This window comes from Bidens hawaiensis, unplaced genomic scaffold (assembly GCF_021521415.1).
Source record: "Bidens hawaiensis isolate Kalapana, Puna unplaced genomic scaffold, B.hawaiensis_p1.1 tig00004685_1, whole genome shotgun sequence".
Classification (NCBI taxonomy): Eukaryota; Viridiplantae; Streptophyta; class Magnoliopsida; order Asterales; family Asteraceae; genus Bidens; species Bidens hawaiensis.
Window position 1 is genome coordinate 757,403 of NW_027491287.1, and position 17,419 is coordinate 774,821.

At 42.0% G+C, this 17,419-nt stretch overlaps 1 protein-coding gene and 1 pseudogene across 1 annotated transcript; both read left to right on the forward strand.

Moving 5' to 3' along the window:
• The first annotated feature begins 9,446 nt into the window (after positions 1 to 9,446).
• Positions 9,447 to 10,161, forward strand: LOC143627488 (putative serine/threonine-protein kinase At1g01540 pseudogene; annotated as a pseudogene).
• LOC143627556 (heavy metal-associated isoprenylated plant protein 8-like) lies at positions 10,068 to 11,519 on the forward strand. The gene is made up of 3 exons (XM_077097347.1): positions 10,068 to 10,355; positions 10,545 to 10,728; positions 10,813 to 11,519. Exons 1-3 carry the CDS (start codon positions 10,233 to 10,235, stop codon positions 11,187 to 11,189), a joined length of 684 nt encoding a protein of 227 aa, XP_076953462.1. The 5' UTR covers positions 10,068 to 10,232; the 3' UTR covers positions 11,190 to 11,519.
• The last annotated feature ends 5,900 nt before the right edge of the window (positions 11,520 to 17,419 follow it).

Consider the following 17,419-nt stretch of genomic DNA (forward strand, 5'->3'; position numbering starts at 1 on the left):
AAAAGGCATCCAGATGCCAATCTATTATGTTAGCCGTGTACTAACAGACGTAGAAACCCGGTACTCTACCCTCGAAAAATTGGTCTTAGCACTTATACACGCTTCACGCAGGTTAAGACGATATTTCCAGGGCCACCCAATCACCATTCTCACCAACTTCAAACTCTCAAACGTTCTAGGCAAACCCGAATTATCGGGACGTCTAGCCAAATGGGCAATTGAATTGGGAGAATATGCAATTAAGTACAAGCCAAGACCAGCCATAAAGGGCCAGGTCCTGGCCGATTTTATTGCAGAAGTCCCCGCTTCGCGGGAGAAAGAGTGCCCGGAGGAGGCTCAACCCTCCCCAGCACAGGACATCAATGATGTCTGGCGACTCTACACTGATGGAGCAGCCAGTAACGAGGGTTCAGGCGCAGGGTTAAAATTAACCAACCCAGCAGGCCAAGAATATACTTACGCTATTCGGTTGGATTTTCCAAGTACGAATAACGAAGCCGAATACGAAGCATTCTTGGCCGGTTTGAGAATTGCGCGTAAGATGGGAGTGAAAAACTTGGAAGCCCACGTGGATTCCATGCTGGTGGCCAACCAAATAAATGGGACGTACACGGCTGTGAACGACACAATGGCCCTGTACCTCGCCCAGGCAAAAACCCTCATGCGTGATTTTAATGATTGTAAAGTCATACACGTCAAGCGCAGCGAAAACAAATCTGCGGATGCGTTAAGCAAGCTTGCGTCACTAGCCTTCACCCATTTGGGAAAGGACATCCGCATTGAACTCCTCGAAGCACCATCAGTCCCGCACAAGGAAATTTGTGTCATCCAAACCGGTACAGAAACGTGGATGACACCAATAATAAATTACCTTGCAGCAGGAACACTACCAGAGTCAAAAACACATGCAAGAAAACTACGCTGTAAAGCACTGAATTATCAACTCGTCAATGACATCCTTTACAGACGTAACTTTCTTGGCCCACTCTTAAGATGCGTGGACAACCAAGATGCTGACTACCTCCTAAGGGAAGTACACGAAGGCATCTGTGGAGTACACGCAGGTCCCCGCGCTGTTGTAGCCAAGCTAAACAACGCGGGATACTTTTGGCCGGGGATGCATACGGATGCACTGGCATACGTCAGAAAATGCAGGTCTTGCCAACTTTACGCACCCAACACGCACCGCCCGAAGAATGAACTGGTTCCAGTCACTTCTTCATGGCCATTTCAGAAGTGGGCAATCGATGTGACAGGCCCATTTCCCACAGCAGCAGGAGATGTTCAGTTCCTAGTGGTAGCCATCGACTACTTCACCAAGTGGATAGAAGCAAAACCTTTAGCACAAACAACCGCGAAGCATATCAAAAAATTTATTTGGGAATTTATTATTTGTCGTTTTGGACTTCCACAGAATTTGGTGAGTGATAACGGCACCAACTTTGCTGACAAGAAGCTACAACAGTGGCTAAAAGAACTTCAAATCACCCACACCTTTACCTCAGTGGCACACCCGCAAGGTAATGGTGAGGTGGAAAGAGCAAATAAGAGCATCGTCGAAGGCATCAAGAAGAGGCTATCGGAACACAGATCCGGCTGGGTGGACGAGCTTCCGCACGTCCTTTGGGCAAACAGAACGCTGAAGAAGGCCAGTACGGGAGAAACCCCGTTCAGCCTCACTTATGGCACTGAAGCCATGGTCCCGGTCGAAATTGGTCTACCCTCGCCAAGGGTCTTGATTCAGCCAGAAGACAATGATGCGGAAAGACGGTTGGATCTTATGCTAACCGAGGAACGCAGAGACTTAGCCGCAGTGCGTGAAGAGAACTACAAACGACAAATGCAAAAGTACTACAACACGCGGGTAAAACTCTGCAACTTCAAGATAGGAGACTACATACTGCGTAACAACGAGGCTTCAAACCAAGAGCGCCCGGGAAAGCTGGCCCCGGTTTGGGAAGGGCCATACATTATCAAAGAAGTCCTGGGAAAGGGCGCATACAGGCTCGAAAGGCTCGATGGCACTCCCATCCCAAGAACATGGAATGGAGCTCAATTACGCAAATGTTATATGTAGATCAATTCCAAAACTTGTAAAGAAAAGGCCTAGAGCCACTTCTAATGGAAATGATTCTCCTTTCATAATGTGTTTACCTTTATACTTATGAACTTCCCACTGATACCGGTATTCACCGCATAAACGGGAAGAAGTAAGTCGTTACGTGTGGAAGGCGGAAAAAACCCGCATAAACACAACGTTAATAAGGGAAACCTACACGCAGGTATGATGTAAGTAAAGTTTAGCCATCCTTGTAAGTGCAAGTGACGGCCTTACCCGCACAATCACGAACAAGGAAGCAAAACTTCAACCTATCATCTACCACGTTCAAAGGTTATCCTAAAAAAAAAAAAAAAAAAAAAAAAAAAAAAAAAAAGATGAGGAAAACCTACACGCAGGTCAGATATGGGTAAAGTTTAGCCATCCTACTAAGTGCAAGTGACGGTCATACCCGCACAATCACGAAAGAGGAAGCAAAACTTCACACCTATTATCTACCACGTTCAAAGGTTAACTTATCCTCAAATAAGGTAAACCTACACGCAGGTCAGATGGTAAAGTTTAGCCATCCTACTACGTGCAAGTGACGGTCCTACCCGCACAATCACGGAAGAGGAAGCAAAACTTCACACCTATCTTCCACGTTCAAAGGTCAACTTATCCTAAACACTTGGAAAATTGCTAATTTAAACTTATGTAAGTCATATAACGTTTATAAAGCAAGGAATCCAATGAATCAAGCGGTCTTAGCCGCGCAAAGATTTACATTTCATAAATATTCGTTACAAGAATGGCCGGGTAACTACCCGCCTACAAGAAAGTAAATCTATACAAACTAAATCTATCCTCGTAGCGGGAAGGGATCTTCAGGATCAGGCTTCAAGGCCACTTCCACTTGGACCAGCGCCGTCAGTAGAGCGTGGCTGTTCAAGGTAAGCCTTAAGGATAGGTAGCCCGTCATCAGCAGCAGCAATTTCATTCACCTTCTCCACCACCTGATGCGGGAAGGCGGCGTATTGATTTACTGCTTGGTCATATATGGCTTCGGTATCTACATTGTACAAAGGGAAGTTGGATGGCGGGACGCCTTTCTCAACAAACCCTAGACCAAGCAGGAAGCCGACCCGTTCCCCATCCTCGTGAGAAGCGTTGAGGGCTGCGCTCATTGCATCGTCGTAGGATGTCTCTGAGAAGACCCGATGCACAACCTATATAAGAAAATATACAAGTGTCAGCACCCTATCTACAAAGAAAAGTGTGAAGACATGAAGATAGACATACCTGAGACAACGCTTCTCGAAGAAGCCATTCCTTGGCAACCAGAGCTTCTTTAAGGGCGGCTTGAGCTTGGGTGCAGGCGCGTTCGGCTTCGCTTTTGTTAAGATTGGCAAGTAGAACTTCCTTTGCGGCAGCCTCTTCGACGCCCTTAAGCTTCCGCTCGGTATGGTCAAGCACGCCCCTCTGGTCCAAGATCTCCTGGAGCTTCTTGGCATCTTCCATCGCCAAGGCATCATGAGCACGTTGGAGAGCCTCTAATTTGGCCTTGAGCTCCTCATTCTCCACACGCAAAGGCTCAGCAACGGCTTCAGCCTTGGTGGCCCTCTCGGTTGCGTTCCTCGCAGTCTCCTTAGCCAGCCGAAGCTGTTCGTTAACAGCTTGGGCAGCCTTGGAGCGGGCCTCGAGTCGCGCTTGAACCTCAACCTCGAGGGCCTTGAAGGCCTTCTCCTTCTCCGCAGCAGCTGCGGACAGCTTTTGGTTCTCCTCCCGAAGAGCCCGCGCTTGGGATACTTCCTTGGCGCGAGCTGCTTTCAACTTGTCGTTTTCACGACAAAGCAGCTCGACGCGCGGCTGCATCCGGGCTTGGAGAACTCGAAGCTCGTTGGTTAGCCTACCCTCCTGGTAGCTAGCCATGGCTTCCCCCAACGCACCATGGGGAGCAGCGTGGCGAGCCCATTCCACGCACTCCGCAGGGGTACGAAGGGTTGTTCCTCGGCGTATGTTCCATCGCGGAACATACACTTCATTGGAATCCGAAACTGCAGAAAACAAAAAGCAGTTAGGAAAAGATGATAAAATGTATAAGTGAAAAAGGGCCAAAGGAACCCTACGCACCTGTAGGGTCAATTACAGGCCGATAGCCGCCGAACCCATCACCTGAACCCAATGGAAATCCATCCAAGAGGTCAGGCAGATGGGAAGGTGGCGGAAAGATGCGAGAAGCCCCACGCGTACCTGAGGGACCGACCGTCGTTGCCGAGGGCATGGTAGCAGCCGCCGTGGTCGCCGCCGCGGTCGCTGCCGCAGAATCCGCGGCAAAAGTAACCGCCGGCTCTGTGAAGGATGCTGTAAAAATCGCACTCACAGCCGGCGGTGACGTCATCTCGGCTGGAACAGTCGGCTCAGAATGAGCAACTGAACCAGCGGAAGCAGGCGCAGGCGCCTGGGTCGACGCCTCAGGTAGGCTGACCAAGCCTACCGTCATTGGCGGAGAGGTAGTACTCGGCCCCTCACCCTGGAATGCGCCAACATCCACACCTGCGTAAAGAAGAAAAGTGTTAAAAAGACTTGAAGATTAAACTACGAAGATAAAAGCTAAGAGTTGTACTTACGGGTTTTCTTGAGCTTGAACGTACGGACGGGCGGGGACGAACCCGATGGAGCCGGTCTCTTGATGCCGGTCACCGTCGTCGTCATTGGTTCTCCGGAGGTAACAGTCGTAGCCTCCGGAACAGTGGTCTTCTCACCACCGGGGTTCCCCGCCACCTTTTCACTATCTGACTCAGTGTCAGATAGGAGCACTGGATCGGCTGTGGAGGCCGCCTTCTCCTTCCCTTTCCCGCCGGCAGCCCTCTTCTTCCGTACTAACGGAGGACCATCTGCGGATTCCTCAGAAGAAGACAGGATGTAAGGAATTCCAGCAGCGGGTACAGCACTGAGGGGTAGAGGAGAGAATAACGCCTTACCTGGCCGCCGGTGGCTCAGGATCTCGTGGCCCAGCGGATAGACCTCCACAAACCGATCCGCTGTTTGCTCCAGGATGGGCAACTCGTTCTCGTCAAGAGCACGAGTACCCACCCGCACAGGATCGTCAGCTTCCCGCGGGTACAGGAGCGACTCCAAATTGTTCCCCTCTGAAAGAAAAGAAACAGTTAGAAGACAAACTCATATCAGCAAGAAAGACAAGACATACCATAAGGAGTAGAGTTCAAACCGTATTCGAGAAGGATGGGAACCTGAGACGCCTCCTTCCATACCCGGCTCATCCCCAGCATCACCATCCCAGACTCCGCAAACCGGTAAACCGGAGATTGGACCCGGGATATCTTTGCAAACCATTCCGCCTCCTGGTAGTTGGTGGCATGGTGGCTCGGAATTGCTTGGCCATTTTTAAACTTCATGGCAATGGGGATGGCGCGGGCAGAAATGTAGAAGAACTCCCGCTTCCACGATCGGAGACTGCGCTCGGTCGCGCAAATCTTTAAACCCTTGATCCGGGTTGTCAGGGTGTACCACCCCTGGATGCACCTCCAAGTATAGAAGGTCATCAGGCGGTCCACATAGGGCTCAATGCCCAGAATCCGGCACACCCACTCGAAATGGCGAATCTTGGCGATCGCCATGGGGTGCAACTCGGTCAGATGAACACCGTGCCTCTCAAGGACACGGTAAACAAACTTTGTCAATGGGAACCTAAGATTCCCATAGACAAAGAATGCTGCATAAACCCCGATCTTGCCTCTGGGGGCATCGTACACAGTCTGATGGGGTTCAGGAAACTCAGGCTCGAAAGGATCGAGCATGAACTTCCTAACAACATACCGGTACTGATCGCCGGGCAGAGCACACTGGCACTCACCAGCAGTACTCCTGTCATCGGTGGTAGACTCGAGATCATGTGAAGACATCTTGCAGAAAGAAAGCGATTTCGGGAAAATGCTTGCCTGAAAAGGGGAGTATTTGCCGGAAATCGCTAAGAAGAAGAAGAGAATGGTGAAGGTGTGAATTAAAAGGGACCCTCTCCCCCTTTATATACTAATCGCAATTAATGCGGTGAATTTAATGCGGAGGAGAGAGAAATCGAGGGTGCAATGAAACTATGACGCGTGGCAAAAAGCAAGCTGGCAACAGCTGTAAAAAGGACGCGTGCCAGAAATTTCGCGGCCACGCGCCCGAAAAATCGCGCCCACGCGCCTGAAAAAGCGTCTGGAATGACCATGTACTGTCACGTCACCATAACTTCCTGCACGTCCTGACACAGTCAGAAGAAACCGTCGCACGACGTTTCAGATGTTTGGACTGTTCTTATCCTCACCAACTTTTCGAATTTCAAAATTCAAAATTCAAAATGATTCAAAAGTAAGCGGGAAAATACCCCTTACCTTGGCAACCAAGTAACCATAAGACGGATGCGGGTACAGTGTTAAGGCAAAACCCTTCACATACCTAGCACCCGCAGGAAATTAAAGCCAGGGGTACCTTGAAAGTAAAGTAACCTTAAGACGAGCGCGGGTACAGTGTTAAGGCAAAACCCTTCACATACCTAGCGCTCCGCAGGGAATTGAAACCAAGAAGGATCTTCTGGGCAATGCTTGCGGAAACGGAAATAACATCCCCGCATAGCGGGAACGTCGAGAACTACATTGTTTGAGGCTCCAGGATGGAATTGGTGGTTTAAACATAATTGATCACTATGTTCAAAACCACTAAAACCTCAAGGAGAATCCACACAAGTGAGACTCAACGCTCCTGACTTGCGAGAAGGTTACATACCTACCCGCATCATACCCAAAGATCAAGCAAAAAAATCGGGAATTTTTGCAAGTGACATTAGGAAACCCGCGGGAAGAATCCCCACGGAGAACCTTAAAACTAAAAACCCTTTTCAAAACCCCTTGCTTAAAGTCCAAAAGTTCACCTCACTTTATTAAACATTCATGAGAAGAACATTGGACTGGGGGGACTTGAAGAGGTAGGTCCCAGCAGAGACCAGTTGGTCCCGCAAGACTCACCTTGAATAGGGACGTCTGCGCAAAGGCCATCTGCTCCCGCAGGACCCACCATGCTCATAGAATCTTACGCGCAGTACGCAAGCTGTACACGCAGGGAAAGCCTCCCAATGGTGAAGTACCCCGCCTGTTCCCGCAGTTGCGGATACAAGCCACCAGGGAAGGCTACCCGCAGACAGCAGGGCTACACGCACAAGGCAATAGCTACTTCAGTAGTCACATGAAGGAATGAGCAAGGCGGGAACAATCCCGCCAAAATGAGCCAGTCCGTATGATTCTGAAAGATCTTTTGTACTATACATACCAAGGTATGGATAGGACAGACGATCTGACCAGAACAACCCATGAGCCAATCACAGGGTGACAGCTCACCGACAACAGTACGAGGAGGAGCACCCTCTAGTACTGTTTGTCACTATTAGCCGCTGCCTACTCACCAACTCTTACTGAGGGGCGTGCGTAGCCTACAGTTGGTAGAATAGTGTTACTGTTGGCCGTAACCTATTCACCAACCAGCATGGCCTGCGTATAATCCACAGTAGGTGGGACGTGCATAATCTACAGTTGGTGGAATAGTGCAGCCGACTTTGTTAATGTTGGCCGTAACCTATCCACCAACCAGTATGGCCTGTGCATAATCCACTGTTGGTAGAACAGGAATACTATTCAGCCGGCTGTACCTTCTAGGAAACCTACCTTCGGCTATAAATACTCCAACATCTTGGAATGGTAAGATCATCTGCTATCCAGTTATCTAGCAATCTCTTAATATACACTTATATTCAGAGCAATCTAGTCTGATTCTCACGCCGGAGGGTGGTCACAAGGAGGAACCCCCCCCCCCCTTCTCAGTGACGAGCTTACGGTGTTTGTTTTGCAGGTCCCTTGAAGAACAACCATCTCTGTTGGACCTCATTCTCGTGGGAAACATTACTTAACCCCTAGATTATCTATAATCTGTCCAGGGTTCACTTAGTGTTTCTTCAATGCTTCATAAGAGGAAATCGCAAGTGCGCTGAAAATATGTTGATACTTTGTACTAGGACTTAAACATATCCACATATATCATCACTTCAGATCGCACCTTTGATTTTCAGAAGAAAAAAAAAGAGCATCTGCCACACGCATCTCTCGGGAAGCCGGAAGAAGATTATATCAAATGGATGAACACAAAAATCCACATATGGATTTGACCAGTGGTGGACCTAAACCAAGTAGGGGTCGGTCGACCCTGTGAAAATTTTTTAAAGATATATATAAGTTAAAATCTCGTCTAACCCTTATGAAATTTTGACACTGATTATTTCCAGAAGCATGTGAAAATTTTTCCTCAGCCACTAGATATGAGAACTTAATAAATAGCTAGTTTAATAGCCTCTGCATAGGCTAATTACAGTTTATTTATGTGTACATGCGCGAGAACCGTTTATGGGGATGACGACTTGAATTAAATATATTGGGCTTATATCACCACCTCTTTTATTAAAAAGCTGGATCTATTGGTTCGGGCTAGTTAATGTATGAAATTTGTTTGTCCATCCTTTAAATATATTGGATATCCATATAAAGCATTCTTCCGATAATTCAAATCGAAATAAATGGATGTCCAATTCGGGATCAACAAAATGACAATTAGTGTCTTTTGTATGGGCACATTATTCCGTCTCCACATATGAAAGGTCAAGCACACAAAATAGGTATCACCAAACTAATCTATAATAAGGTATAATTGGTATTTTGATATATTTATATAAATTATTATAATGATCATATATAAATAAATATAATTTGTTACATTTATTCTTACAACCGATTGATTGACACTTGAGTGAGTCCACAATATGAGTGTTACAAACACATTACACCTTCTAAGCTCGAAATTGCGAGAACAGTAGCGTACTGAACGTTGGAATTATGGATATCCGAAGTTTTAGAAACAGATAATTTGGGTTTATAGGAGATTTGAAATCAGTAGAAGTGCCTTTGTTTAGCTAATTCGTGAAATAATGGAGAAATTTTGATAGTTTTATAAAATTAAATCTGCAAAGTTATGAAAAACTTTACTTTTTGGAAGCTTGCAAATATTAAAACTTTTATAAAACTTTAAAAAGATTGAAAACAGAAACATAACTACCGACCGTGTCCCACAAATACCAGAACACACTTCCTAGGAAAGGTCCAAGGGAGTTCCACGTCATCTCTTATGTAATGTTTGTATTCCAAGTTATAACACCGAAAGTACCACACGCGTTTTCAGAATATACGTTCCAGACTCTTACCTTAATTCGGAAGGTACGTACACATCTTCATATAATATAAAAGCCAACTTGTTACAAACAAAATTATCCACAAACACAATTACACATAGTTAAATAAAAGTCATGCCTTCCATTGAAGATGCGAATCACTTGCAGATTCCTCTCCAAGACATATTATCGGCAACTGATGGATTTGATTCCGAGAATTTTATTGGAGAAGGCGGATATGGGACGGTATACAAAGGCGTAACTGAAAAGCATGGCCACATCGCCATAAAGTGGTTGGTTCGTAAACAAGAGTTCGGGCAAGGAGACCACGAATTTAAGACCGAGATTGCTATGCTTTCAAAATATAAACATGAAAATATTGTCTCTCTTCTCGGATTTTGTGACGAAGAGGATGAGAAGATGCTTGTTTATAGATATGAAAGCAACGGGAGTCTCGACAGATATTTAAACAACCAAGATCTTACCTGGATACAACGACTTCACATATGCCTGGATGCTGCCCGAGGGTTAAAATGCCTTCATGATAATGTTGGGTGTCAACCTGGAATTGTCCACCGCGATGTGAAAAGCTCCAACATCCTTTTGAATGAGAGTTGGAAAGCTAAAATTTCTGATTTCGGGTTGTCAAGAGAAGGCCCTACCAATCCAGAGACCAGCTATATTATTTCCAACTTTTGTGGCACACTTGTATATATTGATCCATACTACCGAAATAACGGTTATCTCACACAAAAATCTGACGTCTACTCTTTTGGGGTCGTATTGTTTGAAGTGTTGTGTGGAAGGCTCGCATATGCTAAATGGTACAATGATGACCGTCGATTTTTAAGTGTCTTGGTCGAAAAACATCACAATAGAGGAACGTTAGACAACATAATTCCTTCCTATTTACGCAAGCAGATGAATACAAATTCGTTACATTCGTTTTCAAACATTGCGTATCAATGTTTGAAGAACCGAGAAGAACGTCCAACAATGAAGGAGGTTGTGGATCGATTACAAGAAGCTCTTGATCATCAACAAGTAAGTTCAGTTTGCATAATGTTAGTTTTACATATTCCATTGAAGTTTGGCCATATAGTTTTTGATTAATCATTGGTCGTTTGATTGGGATATTTTTGAGCTTCTTTGATGTGACTATAAATAGTTCTTTTATGCGATTTTTTTTAAATGAGTCTTTATTTATTTATTTAGTTTTATTGTTGTAATTAGGAGGTAATAAAGAAGCCGGAGGATGAAAAGAAAGGGGAGGAAGAAGCAAAACGAATAGCCGGCGATGACGAGGATTTAAATTACTCGCCACTGTCTCCTCCGGGGCAAGATATTATTTTGAGCACACACATGCATTGTGAAGACTGTGCTAAGAAAGTCAGGAAATACCTTGAAGGCTTGGAGGGTTTGCACAATTCTTTGTTTAGTTTCTTCGTGCTTGATTGAAACTTTTGGTTTAATTAATAATTAACTTTGTTTTGAAATATAGGCGTTGAAAGTGTTTTGACGAACTGTGAGACTCAACGGGTCATAGTGAAGGGAGAAAAAGCAGATCCAATGAAAGTTTTAAAAAGACTCCAGAAGAAAATCCGCAAGAAAGTTGAGCTTGTACCGCTGGAATATATATTGCCCACGGAGAAGGAAGATGAGGTCGTACCAGTGGCATATATATTGCCGGCCACCGAAGACGAGAGAAAAAAGGAGGATTTAAATGATCCGACGCAGGAAGATTTAGTTAGCTTGTCCATGGATTGCTTTTGCGAAGGTTGTGTTCAGAAAGTTCGGAAATATACTCCACGCTTTGAGGGTTCGTACTCTTATTTATTTGTTTATTTACTTGATATTAATTTTTGTTTTTATCAATAAAATTGTTTTGAAAATCGGCCTTAAAGATGTTCTTGAAGCACTCATATTAGTAACAATAAGAAGCAATGATGTTCTAATATTGGATTTTTGTGGTATAATTGTAGGGGTGAAAAGTTTAGTCATGGATCAAGACAATTCTCTAGTTATGGTCAAAGGCACTTTTTCGGCAACGGAGTTGGTAGAATATGTATACAAGAAAACCCGCAAAAGAATGGTGATAGTAAAGCAGGGCTAATCCTGATTAATAGAAGTAGAAGCTTTAATATGTAATTAATTATGTAATCTTATGAATCATTGTGTCGATTAGAATAGGGTTGGCAATGGTACATACGAGCCGTATATATGTGTGAATATATAGGATCATCATGTAACAATTGAACTCAATGAATTAGGCTTCAATTCATTTAAAAATGCGGTTTTTTTTTTTTTTTTGTAATTCTTATTCCTATACCGATGTGTTCCTACAATGGTATCAAAGCAAAAAAGAAAAAGAAAGAAGAAGAAAGAAAGAGAAAATTAAAACATAATATAAAGTAATATTACAATTATTTCTTTACTTATTTCTTATATGGGGAAAGAGCATGGAAACATCCTAAGATTGTGACATTCATCCCTTCAAGTGGAAGCACTAATTAAAGGGAGCATTCAACGACCGCCCTTGCTTTGACAAAAGATACAAAATACAAATTATGATTATATTTTGTTAACTTTTGTCGTTATCAAGAGATGCAACATTATTATAGGTATTAGATGGATCATATTCATAAAATCAAAATATTAACATTTTATACACAGAGGTTAAGTAGAAATGGTCATATTTTCATATTTTTCGTCAATGTTATTCACACAACGTCACAAGAAATCATTAAAAAATTGATAAATTTTCACATAAGGTTGAAAAAAGAAAAACAAATATCATGTTCACTTCAACAATAATATGAAGACATACTTAAGTCTTGAATATATAGAAGAATTGAAGTATTAATTGGAGATGTTTCAAGATCTCTACATCAGTTAGAGGTAGATACGTTTGGTTTACTAAAAAGACATCTCTAAATGGTAATTCATGAAGCTTCTTAATTGGTAAGTTTTAGAAACGTGCTGACCAATTTAAAGATTACCTCTTAATCGGTTAGACCTCTTAGTGACTTAACACACGATTGCTAAACATCTTAACATTTATTTTAGTTTATAACCGTAGTGATGAACTTAACATATTAAACATGCTCAATTCTTTTAAAACTTAGAAGTGAAATGGTATGGCACAACTCACGAACTCATCTTTTAAGATTCCTTGTGGTTAAGCACAATCTGAGTGTATATATACGTGATCTTCAAGCATATATCACGTCGATCACATTCTTCCACCAAAATATTCACTTCTCATGCATTACTGCTCGTTTGCCACGACACCCCACGAAAATGATTTAGTTTGGCTTTTGGCTAGAGGGATACTCATATTTCCCATGTTTTCATTGCCCCGTGGAAACACCATCTATCGTGAAACTCCCGTTCACACCATCGAACATTCATCGTTAACAACCAAATTCGAACTTGATCTTTATATTTTATTTGATATTTTGATTGGCCGTTCAAAAAAAAGTTTGACGCACATGAGCACCTTCACCTAAATTGTTAGTCATGAGTTACGAGCACCAATATAAATTTTTTATTCCATTATCATTTAGTAGCCATCATTTATGGCTTTTGGGATACTCATTTGACTTGCATCCCAAGGCTTAAACAGTTAAAGAAAACATTACTTTTTCCAAAATTCATAAATTTTAAAACTTGAATACTCATAACTGAACTATCACACTACTCACTACCGACTCCCCAGTATCAATATCATGCTTGTGGTTGTGGCAACATAGGTACCTTTCAGACACTTAATTCCTAGGAAATATCCAAAATAAGTGCATATTCTATGTAATGTTTGTGTTCCTTAACTCTCACGTTATCCAAAAGTAGAAAACGCGTTTACAAAATATACCTTCCAGACTCTTCTTCAAAAGGTACCCATCTTCATATAAAAGCCAACTAGTGGTCTTCAATCATTGTCACAATAAGTGGTTTCAAATCTTACTCACTTTCATTTCAAACAAAATATCCACAAATTACACACTTGCACATTGTTGAATCAAAGATCATGCCTTCCATTGAAGATGCAATGCACTTGCAGATTCCTCTTGTGGAGGTATCATTGGCAACTAACTGGTTCGACGACAAGAATCTCATTGAAAAGGGTGGATTTGGGAGTGTGTACAAAGGCGTATCTAAAACGCATGGTCACATCGCCATAAAGCGATGGGATCATATGTTGCAAGGAGATCACGAATTCAAGACGGAGATTGCTTTGCTTTCAAAGCATAAACATGAAAATATCGTCTCACTTATCGGATTTTGTGATGAGAAAGACGAGAAGATACTTGTTTATAAGTATGAAAGCAACGCGAGTCTTGATAAACATATAAACAACAAAGATCTGAGTTGGAACCAACGACTTCGGATTTGCCTAGATGTTGCCCGTGGGCTAAATTACCTTCTTTATGGTGTTGGATGTTGTGAGCAAATCCTCCACCGAGATGTCAAAAGCGCGAACATTCTTGTAGATGAGAACTGGAAAGCCAAAATTTCAGATTTTGGTCTGGCAAAAGTAAGCCCTACAAACATGAAGTCTAGTTATGTTATCTCCGATGTTTGTGGCACGCGTGGATATATTGCTCCAGAATACTATATTAATGGTTACCTCACACCAAAATGTGACGTCTACTCTTTTGGGATCGTGCTAGGGGAAGTTCTGTGTGGAAGGCTCGCGCATGTTGAATACAATGATGAGCCTCTAGTTCTATCTATTTTGGTCGGAAGACATTACTTTAGTAACACATTATGCAGTATCATTCCCTCCTATATACATAATCAGATAAACACAGCTTCATTACTAATATTTTCAGACATTGCAAATCAATGTTTGAAGAACGTCGAAGAACGTCCAACAATGCGGCAGGTCGAAGAGCAATTACAAAAGGCTCTTGATAATCAACTAGTAAGCTGCTACAACCTTAATTCATTTGTACCCAAAGTGAATTTTATTAATAAAAAAGTTTTTTTTTTTACAAATTCTTGTTTTCTTGGCGGTAAAGAAGCTAGAGGAGGGAAAGAAAGCGGAGGAAGAAGCAAAACCGTCTGCTGGGGAAGAGATGAAGAAAAAGGAATCGAAGGTGTTTGTTATATGCATTGTGAAAACTGTGCTAGAAAAGTTCAGAAATGCCTTAAAGGATTTGAGGGTATGTTCTCTCTATTTTTTAATTGTATTTTCTTTTTTTTTTTTACAATTTCTTCATTGATTTATTTCGTTTTAATTAATTATCTTACAACTAGTATTTTGTTGGTTTTAGAGTTATATTAAAAATGGATGCAGCTTAGATTTTGTTTCTGTTCAAAGTTACGTGAATAACTGTTGTTCCTGTTCTAGATGGCAGCTTTTAACATTAAGGAAGCATTAATCTGGAAAGAAAAAATTGAGTCAGTTAATTATCAGGTATATCTTACAAATTAATATTATTTGCAGCACACAATTTTCCCATCTTGTGTCAAATGTTTGTAACTTTTTACCTATATTCTCGTGAAAGCTAATGTCTTCTCAAATCTCAACAATTTTCAGCATCAAGAGTCACTAGTTTCCAGTGGGAGTACATTCCTTTCTTTCGAATACAAGTCTAGGATGGATAATGGAAGTAATGCTTCTTCATCAGATCAAGAAAGCAAGTAAGTAACATTTTTATATAGTTTGCACCTTATAACTTAGGCTATTTTAAATATGTTATGTATCATTTCTGGTTTATTATCTTCACACTATTAGGATATGTAGGCTTAAACCCGGTCTGTGGCCGTTTTAGGAGAGGCACGGCCCTAGCCCTCGCGGGCCAGTTGGGCTTAACTTGTTGGTTACGTTACCAAGGGTATAACCCTATTTAGGTTGTCTGTTCATATCTCATTATGTACTTGTAAACTTTTATCACTCAATAATATGAAACCCTAGATGCCTTTGGTGGATGTAGGTCAGTCTAGACTAAACCGCGCTAAATTCTCGTGTTCTTTATTCGCTTTGGTATTCATTGTTTGTGTTCAGTTTGTGTGTGTTATTCCTAAGAACTGGTATCAAAGCTTTGGCTCTTAATCTGGGATCACATTAGAACCTTTCATCATGAGTCTTGTTCGCCGCCGCAAGGGTTATGGTTATCGATGCCACCGAATCTCTGTCGCTGCTGGAGTTTCCACCGCCGTCATCGAGAGGATTGATTATCGATTAGTGTTTGCGTACCAATAATCATTGATCGTGTTTTTTTATATGTTCGAAAGCTCGAAAGCCGCATCAGTCATGCCGCCTTCATGGTCTGTAGATGTTGAAGCTCCACAGACCGTGCGTCTGCATCAGAAGTTAGAATCTCAGATCAGTTGATCAGTTTGATCAAGATAAGTCTGGGGTTGATTGGGTGCAAGGTATATTCAGTTTCCGTTTAAGCAAGAACAAGCCACAAATAGAATCGGATCCTACATTGTTGAAGAACAGTTGTCAAATCAGAAGAAACCCCAAAGAAACCTAGAACCAGTTCCAATTGCGTTTGTCATATTTTATTGTTTCCATTTAAAGTTTCTGTTCTTGAGTTACAAGTTCGTTTTTCCGCTGCTTTGAAATAGGTTGGTTGTTCAGTTTTGGCTCCCGTTATTGCTGTGTCTGTTTTGATCTGTTGCTTGTTTAGTCATTGTTATGGTAGAAGACGGAAAAATCATGATACAGAAGTTTGATTGATGGAAGATGCAGCTGAGGTTTTGTTTTTTCATAAAGCTTTAGATGTATTGGCAAGGGTGAAAATTAGAGAATTACAATTAATCAGATGTTCACGGAAATCTAGCAATGATGAGAGTTTCAGGGATTCAAGAACAAATCAAGTAATTCTGAGAAAGTTTGGTTCTATAGATCCAACTGTGATTAGGAGACTCGAGTGTAATCATGGGATCAGAACGTTGAGATGTGGTCTTTTGGGAAGTCTTGCTTCTGGTTCATTGAAATTTATTGACCGAAGAAAGTTGCTTTTGTAAGAGGAGCATCCTAAGCTAAAGTGAAGATTTAGAATGAACGAGCATGGACAAGTTTAGGAAAACTAGTCGAAAGATATCACGGCAATGGTAACACAAGTGGGAGATTGTAAGGATATGCAGGCTTAAACCCGGTTTTGGGGAGACGCAGGATAGGGGTTAGCCGGCCCTGGTGTTCGAGGTTTTTATTCTTTCGACAAAATAGGCATTTATATTTAGCATTTAATTAATAACGATACGAAAAAACAACCAGTTAATTAGGAAACACCAAATAAGCAAAGACGGCTAAGGAAACTAGTTTTCAGCCGATATAACGTTAAAAAGTGCAACGAATCCAAAAAAAAAACAATCTAATAATTCCAACCTGCTTAATAACATTAAAAAGTTAAAAAATACAATGGCTGATTGGTTAATTTTGATTATTCTAATTTTAAGAAGTATAAAAATCAGTGCATATTTGTTCAATTTCTTGGGGTCAAAATTGCCTAATTTTAATGAATTTATAATAAAATTTAAAATTTGAGTTATCAGCAATTAATTAATTTTTGTGTCACCAATTTTATTTTGACTGCACTAGCTAGTATAGCTCACATTTTAAATTCTAGGTTAAGAGATTGGTAACCTCAAAATAGAGTTCTTTATTTTAATTATCATACGTTTTAAAACAATTTTTAAAACTAGTGTAAACTAATGATATATATTTGGTTCTGGATTACATCTTTTTGGGGCTAATTCCCTCCTGTGTGAATATGTGCACATGCTTATCTTCCTTGACAATCCAATGTGCAGACATGAGGCAAAAGGTATCCAGCTAATTGTCAATAAAAGCTCCAACATACTGAATCCCAATAAAGACCTTTTAGGATCAAAAACTCACTTGGGAGATATGAGATATGGAGGCGGTGGTATGATTACTACCCCTTCATCTTTCCATGAAAACTTGAGGATTCCTTTCCACGAAATATCATTGGCAACCGATAACTTTTCTGTAAATAACTTCATCGCGAAGGGTGGGTTTGGGAATGTGTACCGAGGCCAATCTGAAAAGCTTGGCATGGTTGCTGTAAAGAAATTAGATCGTAGGGCAGAAGCGGGGCAAGGAGACCACCAATTCATGATGGAGATTGAAG

Coding starts and splice junctions, on each gene's coding strand:
- LOC143627556 (XM_077097347.1), top strand. CDS start 10,233: ATGAATACAAATTCGTTACATTCGTTTTCAAACATTGCGTATCAATGT. Junction 10,356..10,544: donor AAGCTCTTGATCATCAACAA/GTAAGTTCAGTT, acceptor TGTTGTAATTAG/GAGGTAATAAAGAAGCCGGA. Junction 10,729..10,812: donor ATACCTTGAAGGCTTGGAGG/GTTTGCACAATT, acceptor TTTGAAATATAG/GCGTTGAAAGTGTTTTGACG.